This window comes from Onychomys torridus, chromosome 5 (genome assembly GCF_903995425.1).
Source record: "Onychomys torridus chromosome 5, mOncTor1.1, whole genome shotgun sequence".
NCBI lineage: Eukaryota > Metazoa > Chordata > Mammalia > Rodentia > Cricetidae > Onychomys > Onychomys torridus.
Window position 1 is genome coordinate 15,413,171 of NC_050447.1, and position 27,699 is coordinate 15,440,869.

At 43.0% G+C, this 27,699-nt stretch overlaps 1 protein-coding gene across 1 annotated transcript in view; it reads right to left on the bottom strand.

Moving 5' to 3' along the window:
* Nucleotides 1-27,699, bottom strand: part of LOC118584713 (nuclear receptor coactivator 5-like) — an 87,226-nt gene that overhangs the window by 14,358 nt on the left and 45,169 nt on the right. Inside the window, exons 3-4 of the mRNA XM_036188959.1 lie at nt 2,710-2,792; nt 2,436-2,562 (exon numbers count right to left, since the gene is read on the bottom strand). Of these exons, the coding sequence (XP_036044852.1) occupies nt 2,436-2,562; nt 2,710-2,792 (210 nt within the window). The remainder of the gene's footprint in view (nt 1-2,435; nt 2,563-2,709; nt 2,793-27,699) is intronic.

Consider the following 27,699-nt stretch of genomic DNA (forward strand, 5'->3'; position numbering starts at 1 on the left):
TGTAGGTTGGCTTAGAACTCACTGTGTAGCCAAGGATAATCTCAAATTTCTGATACTCCTGTCTCCATTGCCAAGTACCAGGCTTGTAAGAGCACTAGGGAAGAATCACTCTTCTAACTGAGCTATGCTCTCAGCCCTACATCTGCTCTTCTAGCTGTGTGTGTATGTTTTATACTATTAGACAGCACCTCTCACAAACAAGAGTTGTTATTGAATTATACTTATGTTCCTGTGCACGGAGCCTTACATGTAACAAGTCAGTCAAACGCATGTCTTACAGAACTAAAGCTTATTGGGATAACAGGAAAACATGTTTCTGGCAATTTAGCAAAGTATAGATGATTTCAGAAAATAAACTTGGGAAGAAAACAACAAATAGGTCATACAGCCCATATTTCAAAGTCATCGCAGAAATAATTCCTATTAGATGACATGGACTGAAATTAGTGTTTTACAGTATAAAGGAATGAATCAGCCAACTACTGTAGCACTATGAACCTTCCTGACATCAACGTGACAAGAGAGCAAACAGCATGCCTTGCTTACAGGGCATCAGCAGCTGCAGACACACTGTGGCTGATGTAATCCTTCACTGCATCCACTCTAGTGTCCTGATTCACGGCTAACTGCCAGGCCAAAGAACACCAGGCAGGAGCTAGGGAACATGTGAGGAGTAGCTGCTAATGCCACTCTAGATGGAGAGGAGAAGAAATGCAGTCTCAGACAGTCTTCACTACAAGACTGCCCTCAATTAGTGCCGGCCGCCCAACTCTGCTGATGGGAAGATGGCCAGAGCATCAGGATCATGTTCAGTCCAACAAGCAGCTGGAGTCAGCCACAGTTCTAAATGAAATACAAGATGATCCAAGTCAGATATATGACACTTGCTACTAATGCTAAGAAAGCTAATCTAAGGGCTGGGCAGTAGCTCAGGTGGCAGAGAACTGGCATGGCATGCACAAAGCCCTGAATCTCCAGCACCACATAAACTGGGAGTTTATGCCAGAGATGGCTCAGAGGTTTAAGAGCGCTAGCTGCTCTTCCAGAGGTCCTGAGTTCAATTCCCAACAACCACATGGTGACTCACAACCAGCTATAATGGGATCTGGTGCCCTCTTCTGGCATGCAGGCATACATGCAGGCAGAACACTGTACACATAATAAACAAATATTTTAGAGGGAGGGAGAGAGGGAGGGAAGAAGGAAAGTCAAGCTAACTAATCTAACTCAGGTAGTGTGGCTCAAACCTGTGACTAGTCCCTGGGAGACTAAGGCAGGAGAGTTGCCACAAATTCACAGCTGTCTTGGCTACACACCAAGACCTTGCCTTTGGGGAGGCAGAGGGGAAGCTAATTTAGTCAAAGACTAATGCAGTGACCAGGCCAAAACAGCCTTGTGGCAAAATTGCTAAATGCTGAGGCAGCAAACCTACTATACATGCTGAGTCTTTTCCACCTCTAGGTTCAAAATCTGTTTAAGTTACTACACGATCAAATTAATCCAGGGCATTTCTGGACATCTTTCAATTAAGAAGAATTCCATCATTCAACTGTAAAAGGAATGGCCCTCTCCCACGCTGTGACTGACCTCATTTCTTCCAGCATACTGTCTCCCAACCCAAACGTCCTACAAATGAAACGGAGCTATAATTTTGCTTTTGAATAGTGAATAAAAATTCTGAGTTGCCATAAGATTGCAGATTTTAAAAAAAGAAGAAAGAGAAGAAGAGGAGGAGGAAGAGAAGACATCAACAACAGGATATGTTGACTGATGTGTGACCCTAACTAAACCTAGCACCTGTGAGGCAGAGGCAGTCAGATCTCTAAGACAGAGAATAACCTGGTCTACATAGCAAGTGCCAGACCAACGGGCTATACGGGCTATACAGCCAGACCTTGTCTCAAAAAAACAAAAAAGGGAGAAAGCTTAACAATGCCTTAATAGAGCCGTGTTCCATATTCGCACGCGCCTGGTATCATGTAGACTCTGTTCACTGTGTGATCCTTAGGACCATGTAGTGAGCGACACTGTAACAAGCACACAGCCCTCAAGCCAACCCTTGTCTACCAGCCAGACTCTGCCAAACACTACAGACACAGACCTAAGCCAGGGGCACGGCTAGTACCTCTCAAGAAATCACTGCTATTAAGACAGTGGACAGAAGCAATTTTAAAACAGCGTAGAAAAGCCCTGACTAATGAGATGGACAGCCTAAAAGGGGGTGAAAATACAAGCAATAAAGAAAACCTGAGTAAGACAGGACTCTGGAAATGATGACCCTACTTCCAATTTAGTTAGGCCAACAATGACAATTGGACAATCTTAAAGGAATGTCCCTAATGTTGACTCCCAGTAAGTTATGTACTCAAGACTGATCACCTAAGTCATAGTGTACACACACCCTCATTTGGTAAGATAAAAAGAAATAAAGTCACCTCTGACTTGTATCCATAGAGACAATAACGCAATCCGAAGGTCTCTCTCGATTCCATGCTTTCTGGAGCAGTCGGTAGAAATGCTGGAAAAGCGCCTCTCTCTGAGCATCCCCGCCACTGGTAAGATCTGCAAAACAGATGCACTGGGGCTTCCGCATAACCAAATCACCATGGTGGAGGGCGGAGGGCGGAGGGCGGAGGGCGGCCTTACAAAAGGAAAACAGTGCTTCTGCAGCAGTCAGCACACTGTAAACAGTCTTGACACAATTCTTACCTAGCTGGAAGTACTGGTATTGCTCATGGTTATCTTCATTCCTTTTTGAATAATCAAACACATTCCCCCATAATTCTTCAGTACTGCTGGAAGTATGAAAATATTTTCTCAAATTGTGCAGATGTTTTCCCTCTGAACATGCCCCCACAACATAAAAACCCCATCCAGATCACCCAATGCAAGCTACAATCACCTAAGACAGCAACTGTTTAGAAATGTGAGCCAAGAATCTGTTCTCATTTTAGAGTATTATGTGAGTCTAAGAGTTTCTGCCATTTCTCATCCATTTCTTCTCATCTGCTACAGTAAAAAGTGCTAAACGGAGTCACTATCCTTATTAAATAAGATGCAAATCACAAGACAAACAGACTGACTCATGCTTACAGCGTTCAGTCAGAAGGACGGGAAATATTTGTATAAGAATGTCCAACTGGGAAAAAAGGTGTTCACTTCTACACTAAGGGTCTTTGTTAGATGCAGGCAAACTCAACTCCTTGAGCTTTGCTCCCACACTCCTAAGTACTCCTTGGCTCCCCCGAGCAAGTTATGTTCCCTTGTTAAAAGTACGCAAAACAGTGCACAGATGCTGGGTAATCTATTAACCATCCAAAGTGCTCCCATTTGCTGTGATTTAACAGAGCAAAGGGGGAACTAGATGCCTCTGTACCCTAAATCAGGCACTTTTATTGCAGCTCCCCAGTATCTAGATAGCCATGTTTTTGTCCACAAGGAACGTCCTGCCAGGGAGAGAAGTCTCAGCGGACAGCAATTAGCTGCCTTCCCACAAGAGGCCTCACGCACGCACATGGCGGAGCGTCACTGGCTGCACTGTCACACTGACTGCTCAGTACACTGCCAACAAGCAGCCATCCCACTGCTCCTGCTCTCTGGTTTGGGGTAAGGTTCTTCTCATTCTTTCTCAGAACCATGAAATGCTTGCCTGAGTCCCAGACTCTCCCTCTTCCTAGAGAATGGAGCGCCCTGCAGTGTTCCCTCCCCGTCACCTGCTGCAGCTGTGTCTGCCTTCTCTGACAGATACAGGCCACTGCGTCCAGCCATCCCCAAGTTGTCAGCTTTCTTTAAACCTGGCTACATTTGTTCTTGCTGGCTTTCCCTCAGTCTCTGTATTCCCTTCCCCATCTCCTTTTCTTTTTCCTTCTTCTCTCCATTCCTCCCTTCTTCGTGGGGGAGGTAGTGTCAAACCCAGGGCCCCATGCCTACCAGGTAAGTTCTCTACCAGACTTACATCCATGGCCCCATATACTTTCTAATAATAAAGTAGAAAGTGTTCCCTTGCCTCCCCAACCAAAGAAGTAGAGGAGATCGCAAGGGATCCCAGAAGCTGACATCTGGCCATCAGGAAAAGTAACTGCCTAGACTCCACTCTCGGCTTTACCTCCTAGCAGGAAAGAGTTGATCCTCATCTGTCTCAGATTCCTCACTCCTATTTGGCTGGCTGCTCAGTTTGTTTTGAGGCAGAGTCTTACACGGGCCTCTAATTTAATCTGTAGCTAAGGTGGCCTGAACTGATCTCCCTTCATGCCCTATGGACTAGGGCTAGAGGTGTGCGCCTTCACGGCAGCTAAATCCCGCCCTTCTAAATAGAAACTGTGAACGCCTGCTGGGGGACTCCAAGGGCGGCTAAGGCAAAGCCCAGGGAACGGGACCTGAAGCAGAGTGAGCCCTCACAGGAAGCTGACCGTTATTAGTCACTTCTGCCTCTAGGCTCCTTCCAGACCAGGGCCAGAAACCCTCTCCTTCAGAAGGTAACCTAACAGAGAAGGCAGTCTAGGTCTCTCTCTCTTTCAGGAAATGGTACCTGAGAGAAACTAACCCCTATTAACAGTCACTCCTGAATTCTATATTTCCAAGTGCTTCTGAACTTGAGGAAGCATTTTTCAATTTTGAATTATTAATTTAATATGTCACAAAACTCATCTCTAATGGAGGCAGAAGGGAGGCCTTGTCAAAGTTCATACACATAAAAATCAATTCAAATACAGTTCAAGGAAAACTGCTTTTACCAAAACTACACAGTAAGATCCAAGGTGAGCAGCTTGAAATGCTACGCTGATTCACCTGCTTAGAGGCACTCCCCTGATGAATACAAAAAACAAGGAAAGGAGACAGAAGAGCCTTGAGAGTGAAATGTGCATGCTTCAGAACAGTAACCGTGAGTCGCTACAGTCACTAGAGAAAACAAGAGGACGTGGCGGCACCTGGCCCAGCTCCAGCTACTTGAGGCTCACACAGGAGGATCACTTGAGCCCAAGACTTACAGACCAACCTAGGAAACAAAGCAAAACGCTGTTTAAGGCCAGGCATGGTGGCGCACACCTTTAATACCAGCACTTAGGCAGAGGCAGGTGGATCTCTGTAAGTTTGAGGCCAGCCTGGTCTATGTAGTGAGTTCAAGGACAGCTGGGGCTATGTAGAGAGACCCTGCTTCAAACAAACAAAGCCCCCAAACCTGGTACAGTCTAAACAGAAATTTTCACTTTAATATCATATGCTTTTATATGTCTATCTGCTCCTCGGTTAAAAAAAACCTATTTTTCTTATATATACAAGTTTTTTGCCTTCATGTATGTCTGTGTACAGTGTGCATGTATGATGCCCATAAAGGCCAGCAGAGATTTGGGACTAGAGTTAGAGAGAGTAGTGAGACATCATTAGGTATTAGGAATCAAATCTGGGTCCCTTCTGGAAGAGTGCCAGTATTCTTAACTGCTGGCTGAGCCAACTCTCCAACCCCATTTTTAAAAACGACTGATATTTATATTTGCCTCTTAAGTACTGATTTGTCTTGCAGTGACCTTTTTTGAGCATATAACAGCAATTAGACAGTAGCAGAAAAGCACCTAGAAAAGAGTCACAGGCCTGCTACAGAGAATGAACAAAGCAAGGAAGTCACCCAGAGATGGCTGAAAAATGCCACAGACAAAGACCTGGTGGCTGAGGCCCTTCTGGCCATGGGTATACTTCAGTTAAGAGTCCAAACGACTATGGAAAGGTAAAAGTTAAAGTAGAGTGGTTAATATGATCAACTTGACCCAAGGGACTTCCCTAAAGCAAACATTAATAGCACCAATTTCAACAAACATCTAGATCTGCACAGTAAGAACACATTTGCATTGCTACCTAAGCTTTTAGCAAATTGAGCCACAACAATAAAATCTCACCTTAGCCTGTCTTCACACTCCTTTAAGTAGCCCTCTTGGGGAGAATGAGAAGTTGGCAGAAAAGGTTTAGATGGCCTACTGCTAAAAAACAACAAAGACAAATTATACTCAAGAAGAAATTATTTCCCATAGTTCATACATTAGTTTCCACAGTTTTGGTACACTCAAAGGTGATTAAGTCTTCAGTAAAACTGGATTTCAAAAATTTGAACAATGGCTTTTTTCAAGCATCTCTTTGTCAGAAGCTCTACTCTGTTCCTGAATACCTGTTTCTATTTTTGCTTGTGTGTTTGTTCAACCGCTTCTGCAAAGCTGGCAACTGAATGTGTAGCTCTGACACAGAAAAGACCACTACAACTCACCCACAGAAGGGGCTTCAGCTTAAGTCTGAGCTGCCCAAGTGCATAAATCCGAAAGTCACCATGCAACCCTAGAAGGATCTGCAACCATCAATTATAAAAGCAAGAAGCACTGGTTTTGTTTTAAGCTTCTTTTAGATGGCTGCTCCACCAACACCATCACATTTCCAAGGATTCACTGCCACCTGGATCATACCTGGCACTTACTTCATAATGGAGCTCCTGGCTGTGCACATCAACTCCAGAGTAAACATCCTCCACTAAAGCCGCCATTACATTCACACTCCAAATACACTTTGACACACACAGTCACCATCTGCCCCATTTAAGAGATGTGTTATTAACATAGATTGAAACCCAAGACAAAAAGCATGGCCAACCTTAGAAGACACTGCTTGCTGCAAGTTGTTACTGACAGAACCAAGGGTTTTGACAAGAATGTTACAACTTTGGACTGAGAGGGTTAAAGAGTTAGTAGAAAGCATCCCATTTCCAAAAAGGGTGAGCGCAGATGCTCCACTCGACCCTCTTCTCAATGATCCTAGCCAAGTTTGAAGGCCACGAAAAGGAATAAGCAGATGGTTCAATGTGAGCAAGTCAAAAGGAAGTTGCATTTGCCTTATACGGCTTCCTAGCAACTAAACCAAATGATGCCAAAAAAGCCAGCCGGCTCTAAGGAGCAACACTGCAGGGTATTGGAAACCCAGCGGTCGGGCAGAGCAGAGAAAGCCTTAAGACACCCCCACCTGGCAAGACAAATCCTTTACCCACCAATACCACCCCCCTTCCCACTTCCCTGTAGCTCCAGCTCAGTCTACCTGCCCATGCTGAGGGCAACCTTTCAAACTCCACTGACATCAGTGGAGCAGACTGGCACTACTATCAAATACTAACTCCCACTTCTGCATTGGAGGAAAGGCTCCATACTCCCTTAGCACACTTCAGCCAGCTGGACAAAGGATCCTACAGGCCAAAAAGACAGCATCCTTGCCACCCGTGGTCAAATGCTGCTGAGAAACTCAGGCAGTGTTCACAGGCCATGATCCCAGAAGCCCAAAAGCAACCCTAGTGGAGACAGGATGTGCTCTGATCTTCTTAAAAACAGATTGAGTAGTCAGTAAACAGACCAGAAGCTTCCCTGAACAGGGTGCCTGAAGGAATACACTCTGGCATGAACTGCCTTAGTGGGAGTACCTATACGTAAATGCCATATCCTCCTATGCGCAAATGATCAAATGTCCTGGATATTAAACATTGCATGGTCACCCTGACCAGGCAATGCAGTATATCTGGTGATCCCCATTAAGACCTCAGTTCCTCTCAGTCAAATGGTAGGCAATAGGTCAAATACTGTTCAATAATAAATAGAACTAATAAATCTGTTTTAATAAATAAACAATCTTCCCAGATGTTCAATAAACAAAGATGTTTTGATGCGTTATATTGAATCCCTGTAACCACCACACAAGCTGGAAGCTTAGCTTCCCCACACACTGTCAAAAAAGACAAGGAAAGTACGGCTCATCTCACAGGACTTCACACAGCTACAAAGCCCAGATTCAATTTCCCGTGGGTCAGACTCTAAAACCTGGACTCTTTTAAATGTATTGTTTATGTATATGTGTGAGATATGCATGAATGCAGGTGTATCTTTGCTACCACACACGTGTGGAGGTCAGAGGCTAACTCTGGAGTTGGTTCTTGATGTTTCTGCTGCTCTGTGTACTCCACGTTAGCTGGCCTTGAAGCTTTGGCTAATGCTCTCATCTCCACCTCCCATTATTGCCATAGGAATGCTAAGATTACAGATGCAGGCCACCACATCCAGCTGTTCTCACAGGGGTTCTGGGGTTAAATTTGGGTCATCAGGCTTGCATAGCAAATGCTTTTACCCACTGAGACATGTCGCTAGCACCCCCACCCCAACTTCTTTTAATACCTCTCAGCCCAGTGCTCCAAGCCAGCAAGCTATTTTTTTTTTATTTATTATTTTGTTTTGTGTAAAGGAAAAGGAAATCTATGAAAGGGCAAGGAAGAGGGATGAAAACACTGCCATTTTTATGAAAAGTAAACTAACATCATCTTCATAATAATGATCCTAATCTAAGAGTCCGAGAGATGAGGGAGGCTCCATAGCACATTGTGCTTGCCTAACTTCTCCTAGCCAAGGTATACCAATAGGAGCCTTTGGTGTAAGAGCAACTCAAGACTGTCTGGATGAGTGGGGAGGAAATAGAACTCCCATTGTAGGGAGGCAAAGAGAAGAATCTCCTCAGAAGGTAGTTTGACAGTTTCTTAAAAAGTGCAACAGGAGCATTATTTGTAATAGCCAGAACCTGGAAACAACCTAGATGCCCATCAACTGAAGAATGGATTAAAAAAATTTGGTACATATACACAATGGAGTACTACTCAGCAGAGAAAAACAATGACAGCATGAAATTTGCAGACAAATAGATGGAACTAGAAAAAAATCATCCTGAGTGAGGTAACCCAAACCCAGAAGGACAAACATGGTATGTACTCACTCATAAGTGGATTCTAGATATAAAGCAAAGAACAATCAGACTACAACCCACAGAACCATAAGGCTATATATATGACATGTGGGACCCTAGAATGACTGTTGCTTATAATAAGATTTGGTTTTACTCAATTACTGAGCAACACTCAATGAAACATTACACTATTAATGTAAGAATTTTATACTGTATCAAGCTGATAATAGAAAAATAAATAAGTGTAAAAAAAATTTGAATTATTAAAAAAAAAAACAAAAAACTGGGGTTGGGCATTTAGCCAGTGGTAGAGGCCCTGGGTTCGGTCCTCAGCTCTGGCAAAAAACAAACAAACAAACAAACATATTTTGCTAAAGCAAAAAGGGGAAACTAGAGGCTCATCATTCCTCTCCACATTCTATTCTTTCCCTTGTATTATATATTTTAAATTTTTTATCGGTGGATTCTGCTGGAGTATCCACTACAGATAAGCACTGGAGGGCTCCTGTTGCAGATCACACTCTGGAGAGATGGAAGGATCTTTCTACTGACACTTGAGGGGGGACTCGATCTGGTGTTGGGTGGACCCAGGGATCAGCTTATGTCTTTCCTCAGGACAATGAAATTCCTCATTGGGTTTCTGAGCGCTGAGTGTGCCCTGTGGCTGCAGCTGAAGCCCAACATGGTAGAGACCTATTGGGCCTTCATGAAAAACTCTCCTCTTCTGATGCCAATGGGGATTGAAAGCCCAATATGACCAGCTTTGGCAAGCATTAACATAAGCCCAGGAACTGCAGCCATGTGGTTGGATTCTCCAGAAGGTAATGCATGGTAACTCCTTTTTCAAGTATGTTTGAGAACATGTCACCCAGACACCTAGGAGATTAAGGATAACACTGAAGATCACTGACCTCCATTCATTAACAGTAGCATGCCAGCTAAGCATTTTCATTCTCATAATCCTATTCAAGCTGGAGTAGTACCTACTTCTCAGGAGTGGCTCTGTGCAACCTTTTTTGGCCTCCTGAAATTCATTTATCCCCCCTGCCCCTTTGAAGATACCTTAAAATTTGTGAGGCTGAATGGAGCCATTATGAGACCATTAGATCTGCTCCTTGTGAGCTGCCTGTTTTTTCTTTATGGTTCTTAGTTGTTCTTTTGCAGAGTTGCCAGATTAAGTCGTGCTGGGATCAAGAATAATGGGCCTCAGCGGTTCGTGTTCCTGGAGTTGTGTCCATGCCAATGGATACCCACACACTCTAGAAGAGAATTTGACATCGCTGCTGCCATTGTTGCTATTATAACAGTGATGACCACGGCTACTACTGTTTCTGGGATTGCCATTTCATAACTGGTCACTACAGCTAGCACAGTGGAGACCCTGGCAGCAAAAGTAGCTAACACAGTTAATTAATCTTTCATTCTATTGGGCATGACAAATTTAAATCAATAGTTATATACATTTTGATTGGCTTTGAAAGTTATAAATTTACAAACTCACGTTTCATTTGCTCTCAGGATACCATCTTACAAGGACTCCAATTTGCAGTAAGGCTCATTAAGGAAGGGAATGGCTCAGTTGCCTTTAGCCTACTGGCTATGGATGGGTTAAGACTTCTGTTGGTCTTTTCTGTGTCAAACACACAGATTGCAAGCCCAGCGCCACTTAGAGATCTTTGGCAACAGTTAACTCTGCAGCTCTCACACGATTGAGCCTGTATGATAATGAGTATTCAGAGACTGGTAATGCCTGGGGGGCACTCACCAACCTAAGACAGAACGCCTGTGTGGCCTGGAAAGGTGTCTCCATGACAAGTAAGATGACCTGCTGACTTCCGACGCAACCTAAGTCAGAAGCTCATTTTTTAGTAAAAGGGGGGGACCTGTAGGGCCCTGACCCCCGTTTTGAGTAACTGTTGCCTTGCTTGCTGACCTTGACCTTGATATCCTCCCTATGCTAATTCCCTGCCAGATTCCACCCTCCTGAATGCTTAAGGGAAGCTCCTTGTCTATGTATCCAGCATATTGAGCGTTAATAGCTTAGATACAAGATTGTAAAACATCAGAAGCGGGGTTGGGGATTTAGCTCAGTGGTAAAGCGCTTGCCTAGCAAGCGCAAGGCCTGGGGTTCGATCTTCAGCTCAAAAAAAAAAAAAAAAATATCAGAAGCAAACTTCTGCCCTCTGGAGTTCTTCCATTGTGCTGTAAGCCTGTATTTAGGACCTCTTCCCTCCTTCAATAAATGGTATTCAATAAATGGTATTCAGCATTAAAAAAAAAAAAAGGGAGGAGGAGGAGGAGGAGGAGGAGGAGGAGGAGGAGGAGGTCAAGAACATGATGGGGAAACCCACAGAGACAGGTCCTAGTTGGAGCTCACTGACTCTGGACTGACAGCTCAGGAACCTGCATGGGACCTAACTAGACCTGCTGAATGTGGGTGACAGCTATGTGACTCGATCTGTTTGTGGGGTCCCTGGCAGCAGGACCAGGACTTATCCCAGGTGCATGAACTGACTTTTTGGAGCCCATTCCCTGTGGTGGGATACCTTGCTCAGCCTTGATACAATGGGGAGGGGCTAGGCTCTCCTTCAACTTGGTATGCCAGACTTTGTTGACTACCATGGGAAGCCTTACCAACTCTGAGGAGTGGATGGGGGTAGAGTGGGAGGGAGGTGAGGAGGCGGGAGAAAGGGAGGGAGGGGGAACTGGGGTTGGTATGTAAAATGAAAAAAATTTTAATAAAAAATAGTGCAACAGGAGCTAGAGAAATGGTGCAGTCAGTAGAATGCTTGCTGAACAGCCATGGGGGCTGAGTTCAGTCCCTAGCACTCCTGTTTAGAAGACAGGCATGGGGGGGGAACAGCTGGAGAGACGGCTCAGTGGTTAACACCACATACTACTCTTGTAGAGTTGCATTTCCAGCACCTACATCAGGTGTTGGAAAAACGTGAAGACCCAACACCCTCTTCTGGACTCCATGGACACCTGAACTCATGTGTGCACATACCCACACACAGATATAAACATAAAATTAAACTTAAAATAAGTCTTGATAAACAAATAAATACCCTCCCTGCCCCCCCCAAAAATAAAACAAGAACAAAAACAAAGTACCATAGCTGAGTAGGGCAGCATGCACCTGTCATCTTAGTGCTGAGGAGGCAGAGGCAGCAGCAGGGTCCCTAGGGTGTGCTGGCCATCTAATCCAGCTGACTTAGCCAGTTTTGTATTAAGCAAAACACTCTTGTCTCAAAAATAAGTAGAGAGTGACACCCAACATTGACATCTGGTCTCCGTACACTTACACATATAAACACACACACACACACACACACACACACACACATACACACACACACACACACACACACACACACACACACACATAAATAAGTAAAACATATACTCATCATATAAACTAGCCAGTCCACTCCTAGATACTTACACAATAAAAATGCTTGTTTTCTTACTGTAATAAACAGCTGTGGCTGTGTAACTCTAAAGAAAAGTATTTACTTCATAGTTACAAAGGCTTCAAATCCAAACAGCTAGTTCCATCTAGGGCTCCCGTAGTAAAAAGTGGGAGCAAAGATCATAGGGCCAAAGAGAACCCAGAAAGACTCCCTGCTACAGTACAGAGCTCTTCCAGAGGCAGTGTTCTCAAAGGCTGACGGCCTCCCACTAGTCATGACCTCTCAAGCAGCTACCTCCCAACACCACCACATTGGGAATCAAGCTTTTGGGGACACACACTCAAACCACAGAAGACATATCTGTACAGACTATCATGTACTCTACCGTTTGCAGAGGCTTTGTGTGAAAAGCGACTGGAAACCAACCAACAAACTGCCATATACTCATTCCCTCATTGAGCTGCTGCAACAAAGCACCAGAAACCATGTGGCTTAAAAGACAGAGTTTTTTTTCTGAGTTCTGGTGGGAAGTCCAAGGTCCACTGCAGTCTCTCCCTAGCTAAGAGACAACTGCCTTTCAGAAATCTGTTTCTTCTTATAAGGCAACCAACCAATCCAACAGGATCACCTCTGGCATCACTCAATCTTCATTACCTACTACATGCTCTGTCTCAAATATAGTAAGCACTGGGGATTAAGAGTTTCAACACAGGGGGCTGGTGAGATGGCTTAGTGCTTAAGAGCACTGACTGCTCTTCCAGAGGACCCAGGTTCAATTCCCAGCACTCACATGGCAGCTCACAACTGTCTGTAACTCCAGTTCCAGGGGATCTGGCATCCTCAAACCTACAGGCAAAACACCAACGAATATAAGATAAAAATAAATAGGTTTTTGTTTGTTTGTTTGTTTTTAAAGAAGAGTTTCAACACATGGCCCCACCCCAGATAGATATCCACTGCTCAGTTGCAGGCCACACCAGTTAGGATAGAGACACACCCCCCCCACACACACACCCCACACCCCCGCTGAACCAAAGGCCATGCTATGTTCTAGAAGTCCAGCCCCCAATGCTGATGGAGACTCCCTGCTGGACCAGAGGTCATGCCAGATGAGAGAAATACAGACCACAAAGACCAGAAAACCAAAGAGGAAACAGAAACCAAGGAACAAAATGTCATCCAACAAAGACAAACTCAGAAATTGCCACCTAGACCTATATTCATCCCAAATCCAGATGCCTAGACACCAGTATAAGAACAAAATCAACAGCCAGGGCAATATGGCACCACCAGAGCCCAGCTATCCTACCTACAGGAACCCCTGAATATTCCAACACAGCTGAAGCACAAGAAGATGACTTTAAAACCAACCTTATGAAGATGAAATTAATAAATCCCTTAAAGAAAGGCAAGAAGAAAACAAACAAAACAAACAAACAAGCAGGTGAAGGAAATTAATAAAACTGTTCAACACCTGAAAATGTAAATAGAAGCAATAAAGAAAACACAGACTGAGGGAATTCACAAGATGGAAAATCTAGATAAGTAAAGAGGAACTACAGATACCGCATAACCAACAGAATAAAAGAGATGGAAGAAAGAATCTCAGGCATTGAAGATAGAATAAAAGAAATAAATACAGCGGTCAACAAAAATGTTAAATCTAAAAAGTTCCTGACACAAAACATCCAGGAAATCTGGGACATTATAAAAAGATCAAACCTAAGAATAATTGGAATAGAAAAAGGAGAAGGATCCCAGCTCAAAGGCCCGGAAAATATTCTTAACAAAACCACAGAAGAAATGTTTCCTAACTTTAAGAAGGATGCTTATTAAGGTACACAGAACACCAAATAGATTGAACCAGAAAACTAAGTCCCCCACCACATAATAATCAAAACACTTAACATACAGAACAAACAAATAATATTAAAAGCTGCAAGAAAAGGCTAAGTAACATATATGCTCAGACCTATTAGAATTACATCCCATTTCTCAATGGAGATTCTAAAAGCCAGAAGGGCCTGGATAGACATCTTGAAGACTCTGAGAGACCAAAGATGCCAGCCCAGACTACTATACCCAGCAAAAGTATCAATCGCCATAAATGGAGAAAACAAGATATTCCCATGACAAAATCTAATTTAAACTATCTGGGATAAAGCCTACTTGATCATGGTGGATGATCTTTTGATGTGTTCTTGGATTCTGTTTGGGAGTATTTTATTGAGTATATTTGTACCACCATTTCCTAAGGTTAGAAAAATTTTCTTCTATCCACAAATCCAGCCCTACAGAAAGGAAAACTCCAATCCAAGAAGGTTAAATACACCCATGAAAACACAGGAAATAATCTCATACCAACAAAACCAAAAGTGAAGCGTGCATGCTCGTGCATACACCCACACCACCACCACCACCACCACCACCACCACCAACAACAACAACAACAACAACAACAACAACAACAAAATAACAGGAATTAACAATCATTGGTTATTACTATCTCTCAACATCAATTAACTCAATTCCCCAATAAAAAGACAGGCTAACAGAAGAATAGATGCAAAAACAGGATCCATCCTTCTGTTGCATACAAGAAACATACCTCAACATCAAAGATAGACATACCTTGTAGTAAAGGGTTGGAAAAAGATTTTCCAAGCAAATGGACCCAAGAAGCAAGCTGGTGTAGCTACTCTAATATCTAACAAAATAGACTTCCAACCAAAATTAATCAAAAGAGATCAAAAAGGATACTTTATACCCATCAAAGAAAAATATCCACCAAAAAGATGACATCTCGATTCTTAACTTCTATGCCCCAAACACAAAGGCATCCACATTTGTAAATGACACATTACTAAAGTTTAAATTACATCGACTCTGACATATTAATAGTGGAAGACTTCAATGTCCCACTCTCACCAATGAACAGGTCATCCAGATAGAAATTAAACAGAGAAATAACAGAATTAACAGATGTTATAACTCAAATGGACCTCCTAACAGATATCTACAGAACATTACACCCAAACACTAAAGAATATATCTTCTTCTCAGCACCATGTGGAATCTTCTCCAAAATTGACCACATACTCAGTCCCAAAGCAAGTCTCAACAGATATAAGAAAACTGAAATAACCCCTGTATCCTAGCAGACCACCACTGAATAAAGCTGAATTTCAACAACAGAAAGCCTACAAACTCATGGAAACTGAGCAACTCTTTACTGAATGACTACTGGGTCAAGGAAGAAATAAAGAAATTAAAGACTTCCTAGAATTTAATGAAAATGAATACACAACATACCCAAACTTATGGAACACAATAAAAGTAGTGCTAAGAGGAAAGTTCATAGCACTAATTACCTACATAAAGAATTTGGAGAGATCTCATACTAGCAAGTTACCAGCATACCTGAAAACTCTAAAACAAAAAGAAGCAAGCACATCCAAGGAGAGGTAGATGGAAGGAAATAATCAAACTTAGGGTTGAAATCAATAAAGTAGAAACAAAGAGAACAATCAATGAAACAAAGAGTTGGTTCTTTGAGAAAATCAACAAGATAGATAAACCCTTATCCAAACTAACTAAAAGACAGAGAGAGAATATCCAAATTAACAAAATTAGAAACAAAAAGAGGTATATAACAACAGACATCAAGAAAATCCAAAAAATTATTAGGTCTTATTACAAAAATCTATACTCTACAAAATTGGAAAATCTAATAGAAATGGACAATCAAGATCAGATAAACAATTTAAATAGACCTATAACCCCTAAGGAAATAGAAGCAGTCATTAGACATCTCCCAACCAAAAAAAGCCCACGGCCAGATGGTTTTACACAGAATTCTACCAGACTTTGAAAGAAGAGCTAATACCAATATTCCTCAAAACATTCCATAAATAGAAACAGAAGGAACATTGTCAAAATCCTTTTATGAGGCCACAGTCACCCAGGCACCCAAACCACACAAAGATTCAACAAAGAGAATTACACTTTCCCTCATGAATATTGGCGCAAATACACGCAATACAATACTCCCAAACAGAATCCAAGAACACATCAAAAGATCATGTACCATGATCAAGTAGGCTTCATCCCAGAGATGCAGGAATGGTTCAACATATGAAAATCTGTCAATGTAATCCACCATATAAACAACTGAATGAAAAAAAACCCACATGATCATTTCATTAGATGCTGAAAAAGACTGACAAAATCTAACACCCCTTCATGATAAAAGTCTTGGAGAGATCAGGGATACAAAGGATATACCTAAACATAAAGGCAATTTACAGCAAGCCCATAGCCAACATCAAATTAAATAGAGAGAAAATCAAAGCAATTCCACTAAAATCAGGAACAAGACAAGGATCTCCACTCTCTCTATATCTATTCAATATAGTACTTGAAGTTCTAGCCAGAGCAATAAGATAATTAAAGAAAAACAAATGGATACAAATTGGAAAGAAAGAAGTCAAAGTACTGCTATTTGCAGATGATATGATAGTATACATAAACAACCCCAAAAATTCTACCAGGGAACTCCTACAGTTGATAAACACCTTTAGTGAAGTGGCTGGATACAAGATTAACTCAAAAGTTTTAGCAGCCCTCCTATATACAAAGGGCAAATTGGCTGAGAAAGAAATCAGGGCAACAACATCCTTCACAATAGTCACAAAAAATATAGAATGTCTTGGGGTAACTCTAACCAAGCAAGTGAAGACCTGTATGACAACGACTTCAAGTCTTTGAAGAAACTGAAGAAGATATCAGAAGATAAAAAAATCTCCTAAACTCAAGGATCAGTAGGATTAACAGAGTAAAAATGGCTATCTTACCAAAAGCAATCTACAGATTCAACGCAATCCCTATCAAAATTCCAATACAATTCTACAATTCTTTTTTCTTTTCTTTTTTCTTTCTTCCTTCCTTCCTTTTCTTCTTGCCCCCCCCCCTTCTTTTTTTTTTCTGAGACAGGGTTTCTCTGTGTAGTTTTGGTGCCTATCTCACTCTGTAGACCAGGCTGGCCTCAAACTCACAAAGATCCGCCTGGCACTGCCTCCGAGTGCTGGGATTAAAGACATGCGCCACCACCGCCTGGCTCCCAACACAATTCTTTACAGACCTTGAAAGAACAATACTTAACTTCATATGGAAAGACAAAAATCCAGGACAACTAAAACAATCCTGTACAATAAAAGAACTTCCAGAGTTAACACCATCCCTGATTTCAAGCTCTACTACAGAGCTATAGTAATAAAATCCACATGGTGCTGGCATAAAAGACAGGTGGCTCAATGGAATCAAATCAAAGACCCAGACATAAATCCACCTATGAACACTGATTTTTGACAAGCCAAAATTATACAATGGAAAAAAGAAAGCACCTTAAATAAATGGTGCTGGTCTAACTGGATGTCAACATGTAGAAGAATGCAAATATATCCATATCTATCACCCTGCACAAAACTCAAGTCCAAGTCAACATAAATCCATATACAATGAACCTGATAGAAGAGAAAGTAGGGCATAGCCTTGAACGCACTGTCACAGAAGACAACTTCCTAAACAGAACACCAAAATCACAAACTCTAAGATTAACAATTAATAAATGAGACTTCATGAAACTAAAAAGCTTCTGTAAGGTAAAGGTCACTGTCAATAGAATAAAATGGCAGCCTACAAATGGAAAAGATTTTTACCAACTCCCCATCTGACAGAGGGCTAGTATCCAAAATATATAAAGAACTTAAAAAACTAGATACTAACAAAGAAATAATCCAACTAAAAAAATGGAGTACAGCTCTAAACAGAGAATCTCAACAGAGGACTCTCAAATGGCTAAGAAACACTTAAAGAAATGTTCATCATCCTTAGCCATCAGAGAAATGCAAATCAAAATTACTGAGATTCCATCTTACACCTGTCAGAATGGCTAAGATCAAAAACATAAGTGACAGCTCATGCTGGAGAGGATGTGGAGCAAGGGGAACATTGCTGGTGGGAGTGCAAACTTGTACAGCCACTATGGAAACCAATATGGCAGTTTCTCAAAAAATTAGGAATTGATCTACCTCAAGACCCAGCTATACCACCACTCCTGGGCATATACCCAAAGGACAATCCATCCTACCACAAGGACACTTACTTGCACAACTATATTCGGAGCATCTATATTCATAATAGCCAGAAACCGGAAATAACCTAGATGTCCCTCAAATGAAGAATAGATAAAGAAAATGTAGATTTTCAAGTTATACTCAGCTGTTAAAAAAAAAATAACATCATGAAAATTTCAGGCAAATGGAAGGAACTAGGAAAAAAAAAAACATCCTGAGTAAGTTAACCCAGACCCAGAAAGGTAAACATGGTATGTACTCACTTATAAGTGGATATTGCTGGGCGGTAGTGGCACATGCCTTTAATCCTAGCACTTGGGAAGCAGAGGCAGGCAAACCTCTCTGTGAGTCTACAGAGCGAGCTCCAGGATAGGCTCCAAAAGCTATACAGAGAGACTATATCCAAAAAAACCCAAGTAAATAAATAAAAGAAATAATAAGAAAGAAGGAAGGAGGGGGGAGGGAGAGAAAGAGAGAGAAGGAAGGAAGGAAGGAAGGAAGGAAGGAAGGAAGGAAGGAAGGGAGAGAGGAGGGAGGGAGGGAGGGAGGAAAGAAAGAGGATATTACCTGTAAAGTAAAAGATAATCATGCTATATACCCGGAGAGGCTAGGTAACAAGGAGGCCTTGAAGGGCTCAAGGTGGGGCGGCACATGGAGCTCCCGGTAAGGGGAAATAGAGTAAGTTTCTGGGGTGAACTGGGGGTGAGTAGGGATGGGAACAGGAGGATCAGGTGTGGGGGATAGAGGGAGAGAGTATTGGGAGAGACGACTGGAATTGGGGGCATTTCAGGGGCAAGGAAGAAACCTAGTGCCATGGAAACTCCCAGAAATCTACAAGGATGACCCTAGCAAAGGCTCCTAGTAATGAAGAATATGAAGCTGAACTGGCAAGGCTCCCGGTGGAGAGATTGAAACCACAACCCAGATACAAAACCTTCAACGTACAATTTGTCCTGCCTGTAAGATGTGCTGGGGTAAAGGTGGCACAGAATTTGTAGAGATAGCCAACCAATGACCCATCCAGCCTGAGACCCATGCCACAAGAGGGAGCCCACCCCTGACACTGCCTGGAGGGCCAGGACCCAGAACCTGGATAACCCAGAGACCTAAGTAAGATAGAACCAAACATGACTGGCAAAAAAGAAAAAAAGAAAAAAAGTCAATGAAATGATCCCTAATGATACTCTGATACACTTCTAGACCAGAGCCTAGCATAACTGTTACCGGAGAAACTTTAACCTGCAACTGATGGGAGCAGACGCAGAGACCCACAGCCAAACATTAAGCAGAGCTCTGGGAATCCTGTGGGAGAGGGGAAGGATTGTAAGACCCTGAGGGGTCAAGGACACCACAAGAAAACCCACAGAATCAACTAACCTGGGCTCACAGACACTGAACCAACAATCAGGGAGCCTTCATGGGTCTGACCTACGTTTTCTACATATATGCATGTATGTTTTAGTTGTGTAGCCTTGTGTTCTTGTGAGACACCTAAGAGTGGGAACAGAGGCTGTCTCTGACTCCTTTGCCTGCTTTTGGGACCCCTTTTCTCCTACTGGGTTGCTTTGTCCAGTCTTAATACGAGGGGAGGTGCCTAGTCTTATTGCAGCTGTATGCCATGCTTGGTTGATATCCGTGGAAGGCCTTCCCTTTTCTGAAGGGAAACAGAGAAATGGATCTGGGAGAGAAGGGAGGTGGTAGTGGTGGGGACTGTGAGGAGTGGAGGAAGGGGAAACTGTAGTTGGGATGTAATATATGAGAGAAGAATATATTTAAAAAAAAAGAGAGAGTTTCAACATATGTAGTGGGGATATGGACTAGAAGCACTTGCCTGTGTGCAAGGATCTGGGTGTAATCCAACACTGCAAATAAATAAATGATAACAAAAGGGAAGCAGATTTACCTATCCAGCAATATGGATGAATCTCAAAATAATTACACTAAAGGAAGAAAAAAAAAAAGAATAACCCTGAAAGTATTTTCTACACAATTCCCCTTATATATTTTTTATAAAGTTATATTATATACAACTTTATACAAAATGTAAACTAAAGTAGCAAAAGTGACAGATTGTTGCTGAAGACAGGCAAAAAGGCAAGCTGAGTTACAAAGAGGCCCAAGAAAGCTTGGGGAGGTGATAATGTGTTCACTCTTTTGATTATAAAGGTAGTCTGACATCCACTGGCCAAAGTCAAGCTATACATTTTAATGTGCAGCTTATTATTATACTTCAGTGTTATAGAGCTAAAATTATAAAAATAATATTGGGGGAAACCTCAGCCCTTCTATGTTTATTTTTTGTTCCTTTAACAGCAGCAATGGGTTTCAACATTTTCCAGCTTTGTGCTAATCAGAAGTTACTCAGGGTCTGATGTCACTGAGGAGGGAAGTCCTCATGAAGACACTCAACACTTTTAGGTTAAATACGCACACATTCCCAAGGCCTCCAGGAAGGCCAGGGTGATTATTTTTAACTTTTTACTGTTGCATCTCAATTACCTCAACTTCTAAGACAGCCAATCTATTAAATTCTCACAGTAGGAATCTCTGGGGATAAATTTTAAAATTAAAAAGATTTTTAAGGATCCACTCTTAGAAGTTCCATCATAATTTTAAATTTCACTAGAAACAATTTGAATTTTAACATTTCTCTGGAGAATTTTACCCAAGCCTCTAGAAACAGACAAAGTAACATGGCTTTGCCAAAGAGACAAAAACCAAAGGAGCCACAAGCTCCTTCCCTGGCCCTGTGTCAACCCGTGTTTTAGAGTATGGCAGTGAGGCAGTAGCAGGGAGGGGAACCGTGCTACAGTCCAAGAGCCTGTGCTAGAAGTTAAGACCCCAGGGGAGCAGTGCCTAAGAGAGGAGCCTTGGCAAAGGGTCACTAGGTCACTGGCAGAGCTCTTCTTGGAAGAGATTAAGGTAGCTCTTATAGAGGACTCCTGAGTTCTTGTGAGTGTCTCATGGTCCATCATTTTAACAAAGTCAAGGCAGCAGGCCCCTGAAGCCCTTAGTCATACCACACAACAATCAAAGAGCAATGAATTAATGCACGCATGCTTGCTCTGCTAGCTTTCTCCTTGGTATTCCATCTAGGACCCAAGCCCAGGGTTGGTGCTGCCCACAGTGGGGGTGGGGGGGTCCTCTCACCTCAATTAACACAAGATAACCCATCACAGACATCTGCAGAGACCCAGGTGATTCTAGACTGGTTTCTGTTGTTTGGTGATGTGATAGCTCTCTTTGTTCAGCATGCACTCCCATCATAACCAGCCACCATGAGGGCCTTGGGAGCATTAAGGTGGCGATGGAGCCAGGCCTGTTAATCTCCCAATAAACTTCTTATTCTTTATGTTAGCCTGCCTCAGGAAATTTCATTATTACCTTAGTTAAGGTCTCTACTGCTGTGATAAAACACTATTATCAAAAGCACCTTGGGGAAGAAAGGGTTAATTTCAGCTCAGTCCATCACAAAAGGAAGTCAAGGCCCAAGTGAATGAAGCAAAGTCAGGAAAGTCCCAGCCTAACTGCTTATGGTTTGCTCACTCTGGACTTGCTCAGCCCACTATCTTAGATACCTCAGAACCACCTGTCCAGGGATGGCATTGATCAGTGAGCTGGGCCCTCCCCCCAACATCCATCATTAATCAAGAAAACGCCCCATAGGTTGCCCAGAGGCCAATCTGGTGGGGCTATTTTTCTCAACTGAGGTTCTCTCTTTCCAAATGACTCTAACTTATGTCAAGTTGACAAAAACTAGTCAGCACAATTAGAGCAACAGGAAGTGAGCTAATATACATAAGAGGTTTCTGATAGTTACTTTATTCCTAATTATGTGTGTGTATGTGTGTGTGTACACACGCATGCGCATATAGGATGTGTACATGAGTACAGTTGCCCTTGGAGGCCAGAAAAAACAGCACTGGATTCCTCCTAGTGCTGGAGTTATAGGTGGTTGTCAGCCACCTGATGTGAGTGCCAAGAACTGAATTCAGGTCCTCTGGAAGAGCAATATACATTCTTAACCACTGTGTCCTAAACGGTGTCCATATCCACCATTACTGTTTCTTACGGAACAGTTCTCAGCATTCAAAACGCTCATGTGTGACGGCTAGAGATGGCTCAGCAGTTAAGAGAGGGCTTTTCCAGAGGTCCCAGGTTCAATTCCCACCACCCACATGGTGGCTTACAACCTTCTGTAACTCCAGTCCCAGGAGATCCAACACCCTCTTCTGGCCTCCATGGGCACTAGGCACACATGTGGTGCACTGACATGCATGTAGGCAAAATATAGAAATTTTTGAAAAAAAAAAAATAGAAAAAAGAAACACTCTTACTGGAGAGTGTTGGCTCTTCTTTAGATAGTTTTGTGCAAAAACAGGTTGCTAGGAGCTGGCCCAAAGTTTCTGTTTAAAAACCCATGTTTAAGCCTCACAATGCCCTCTAGTGGGGATTTTTCAGAAGATTATTAAGAGGCCAGTGGTAGAATGAGCTCTATGGGACACAAAGGTAACCAGACCCACAGCTTTGCCAGTATCTGCCATGTCAGGCCAGAGTCCTCGCCAGACCTTACAGGTTCCCACCTCAACCTATCTGACCTAACTTCCTTACCCTGACCTTATTCTCTCAACAATCTCAGTTGTCATTCCCCTGTCTTCTGTGCCTAAAACACACATCCCCATTCCCAAATGTGCCTGACCCAGGAGGACCGTCCACCTTCCTAATCACCTAGGCTCCCTGTTCTTCTGACAAGTGCCCCCAACATCTGACACACCATTACCACCATCATCGCATCACCTGAAGTCCTGGTTTCAGACAGATTTTTAGGTTTTACTCAGTCTTTCTGTTCCTGGGTCCCATTCCGGATAAACTGCATTAGCCATCAGGTCGCCAGAGGCTCTTGATGACCTTAACAGTCTTCAGGAGTACTGGCCACATATGAAGTACTCCCGCCCTGTGTGTCATCTCACTCCTGGTGGGAAGAAAAGCTCCCAGACAGGAGTTCTGTCTGTTCGCTGCTGTCCCTCAACACCTGGGCCAGACCCTGCCGCTTGCAGGTATACAAAGACCAATGCTACAAGAATGCCACATGAGTCACCGAGACCTCCAGCATCAGAGGGCCCTCCTTTCTCACACTGTAAAGAAACAAAGCAGGTCTCCAGGAGGGTCAGGTGACCTGCTGGTTAGAAGAACCAGAACTTCTCTGATCTCCTGTTGCCAAGTACTGGGGACCACTCAGCACTGCTAGCCCAACACTTGAAGCTGCCCTAAACTGAAGCAAGAGCTGGGAACTGGTCTTGGTCTGCAGTCTCAGCTATGTCAATAGCCTCTTCTGTAGAATATGGTTGATTTGGGTCACCAACTTGAATATTTTATTGCATTTTGCCACTATTTTATACATGTATCTAGACAAATAGAGGAATGTGTGGCACTCCTCACAGGGAGAAAGCTAGGGAATGAACAGGGAGAAAAAAAGAATGAGTTCTTTCAGGCCATGTCAGAGCTTATTAGGCCCTGGCCAATCACCAGAAACCCACATGAAGTGCCAGGAAATTCCATCAAAGCTATGTGCAGTGGGAAAATGTGAGTAGCTTTTCCCCCTGCCCACCAAACACCCAGTGTTAAACAATTGACAATTCTACCTCACTTGACTCCCCTGCTCCTCAGGGTTGCACACTCTATACCAGGCTGGCCTCAGACCCATGGCAATCCTCCTGCCTCGGCTTCCCAAGCGTTGAGATAATAAGAGTGACCTATACTATACCTGACTGGTGGTTCTACATTTTACTCACTCCTCTTTCATACTTTCTCAGCAAAAGTAACAGGCATTTTCCATTCGTGGCAATTGCTGGGCACCTTTCAGCGTGTGCTTTAGCAACACCTGGATGAACTGAGGATCCAATCTTCCTTCCTTACAGATCTGAGCACCTACAATCTATGAAGGGTGCACTACCAAATGTATTTTTTGCCATCCAGTGTACAGCATGCTGTGAGTCAGTATTTACAGGACCCCTGAGAAGGTTTCGTTCCTCAGAGAGTAAACATTCACAGTAGTAGCCCCTACTAGCCTCAAAACAAGGTTGCATTTCCTCCAAAGTCTAGCCTTTAAAACAGCACAAAAGCAACCCAATTTATAACACTAGGCCAGAACATGATTTAACTACATATACATATACCATACTCAAGGGATATGTTTAGTGGGACTTAAAATCTTCCCCACAAAACTCAAATAAATGGTGAAAGGGGTGGGGGAAGGGTGCGTTCAAACTTTTATCCGAAATTAACAATATAGAAAGTGTTAGTATGGTCACAATACTCTGGTTTGTCTTGTTTGAGACAGGGTATCACTACATTGCCCAGGCTGGCTATACGCCAACTCAGGATCCTCTCGCCTTAGCCTTCTACATGCTGAGCTTAGAGCATGAGCAATCTTATCCACCTCACTGTTCAGTTGTTGTTGTTGTTTTGGTTTTTTCTAGACAGGGTTTCTCTGTGTAGCTTTGGTGCTATCCTGGATCTCGCTCTGTAGACCAGGCTGGCTTCAAACCCACAGAGATCCACCTAGCTCTGCCTCCCGAGTGCTGGGATTAAAGGTGGTGTCACCATCGCCCGGCCCACCTCACTGTTCTTTAGTAGCAAAAGTAGGGGGTCTTGAAATACTTTACCCTATTCCATCACAGTTACAGACATTATTAGAACAGGACACATGAATCTTTTTTATTTTTTCAGTCCCAGCCACCAAACCCAGGGTCTAGTGCATGCTAAGCCAGGGCTCTACTACTGAGCCACACTCAACCACAGCATGACTTGAGTTGGTAATAAGGACCCCCCCACTTCCCATAAAATAAAACAATTACCAAATGCCACTTTAAATAGTCAATTTATTCTATTGTAAGGTGAATTGTGTCCTCCAAAAAGATACCCTGAACCATTTATAATGGATCATGCCTATAATCTCAGCACTTGGAACACTGAGGCAGATGACTGAATTTGAGGCCAGTCATGACCATATTAATCCCAGGCCAGCCTACACTACAGAATAAGACCTTGTCTTGTAACAACAACAAAACAACAACAAAAAAGTACAGTGACATCCCATACCCTGGTATCTGTGACTATGATTTTACAGTGGTCTCATTAAGCTATGGGAGATGCATTCCAAGACCCCCTGTGGATACCTGAAACTAAAGACAGAAAGGCATCTGTGTATGTCTACACACACACACACACACACACACACACACACACACACATTATAAGAGATGAAAAGTCTTTAAGGAACAATTAAAACAATACCCTGCAACAGATTTTGTGCATGTGGTCTTTTTATACTCTCATCCACTCACACAAAGGAGGCATTTTGCCTCTTCCCTTTGGCACACCTGAACTGCCAGGTTTACTGCTCTTGTGCTTTGAGACATTAAGTAAAATAAAGGGTACCTGAATATAAACCCTGTAATGCCAATATAACAAGTCTGGTATCTGTAGTGGCTACTTAGTAACCAAAAAGGCAGTGTACACAGTGTGGCTACTCTACACAAAGTGATGTTTCTTGCCCTGGACAAGACAAAGTCGAGTATTATCCTGACTCAGAATGGGATACAACTGAAAAGTCATCCATCGTTTATTTCTAGAGTAAACATCTAATATTTTCAGTTCATGGAAGACTGTGGGTAACTTAAAGTGCAGAAAGAGGAGACATGAGGAAGGAAGCACACAACTGTGTTGAAAATAGGACCTTTGCAGAGGTAACCAAATTATGACAAGGTCATTCCAGAGTCAACTGAGTACGCATGCAATGACTAATGTCACCAGGCAATCTGGACACAGAGGTGGAAAGGGAACATCGTAACAGTGGAGGGAGATTCTGCAGAGCTGCAGCTGGGAGCCAGGCAGGGGTGGGAGGGGAATCCACAGTTAGGAAAGGAAACAGGCCCTTCAGAGAACCTGGGCACCAAGCTCTGCCACCCTGACTTCAGACTGCCCATATCCAGAATGGGAGAACATGAGGCGCTGCTGTCCTTTGCCACCCGGGTCCTGCATGTCATTAGAGTTGCCTATTCACAGTTGATTCTTTCAGGGTCCTGAGGGCATTTCCAAAAAGAAATGAAGATCAGACTGTAGCAGGACTGAATACCTCACTCTTCAAGTCAGTTAATATTGACCTAACAGATGCCTCATGCTTGATTTACAGACTCTACTTTCAGGAGTCACTGTTACTAACTAGAAGTCATAAATACAAGCGCACAGACACACGTCGTCTACCATTCTCAGATTATGCTAACAGAGAAAATCTCAGTCCCCAACATGGAAAAGTATTTGAGAAATACACAGCAGGGATTTGTCTTGAACAATCTCTGACCCTGTAAATTTTTCTTTAACCACAAGAATTACAAATACCTAAGTCTCAGACCGGGAAACTACACAGCCTTCTGGGAGGAAGGAACAAATGCCTTAGCTGTTCTACAGATCTGCACCTCTGGCTTCTCACGGGTTGGTGGAAGGAGACAGGAACCACGTGGCTGTTTGGAGACATGACATTTTCACATCTAATTGGCACTTGCTTCTGAGAAACAATACAGTTTACCTATGTTAGAATTGTGGGAAAAGCAGATCTGTGGAATCTGGAGCCATGTCTCTCTTCAATGAATGACAAGGGAGTCACTGCAGAAGTTCTTGCTTCACCTACAGGAGCTGTGTGTAGATGACATCAACTGTTCCGATTGCCCACAAGCCGGATAGCAATGCTCTATCTGCATGACCTCAGCTCCCTCAGCCACTGCTCGACATTGTCCCTTGGGGTTGTTTAGCAATGTCAGGAGCCAATAAGCTTCCTATAGTACTGTGACAGTATGATGTACAGCTGGATATGTCCAAAGGAGGCTATCAGGTTGTCACTCTCCATCTTATTCCTTTGAGACAGCATCTCTCCACTACACCTGGAGCTGCATTGCCCGTCTACACCCTTCCACGTCCACCCCCGGCATGGAGTTACAAGCATGAAGATAACCCATGTCGGGCTTTTGATGTGGGTTCTGGAGATTTGAATTCAGGTTCTCACACTGGCACAGCAGGTGCTCCTACCCACTGTCTACAATACTGCAACTTTTGATATCCAAAGATGTCCAACCCACACAACCTGACTGTTCAGACAGAGAACAAAACTGTCAACTTTTGACATATCTTCAATAACCAGACCACTACCTGCTTCCTAGAGGGCCCTTCCTTCACTCCTGAGAACAACTAACCGAAGAGCTAAATCGAAGTTGGAAAGAGTGTGTGGTTAGCACTTAACCAGAAACTGATGTTTCACATTAGAGCCTAGAACATTCACCTTGGCCAATACAGTATTTGGGTAGAAAGGTACTAACTTTTCACATCCTCCACTCCATCTCTGATTACTA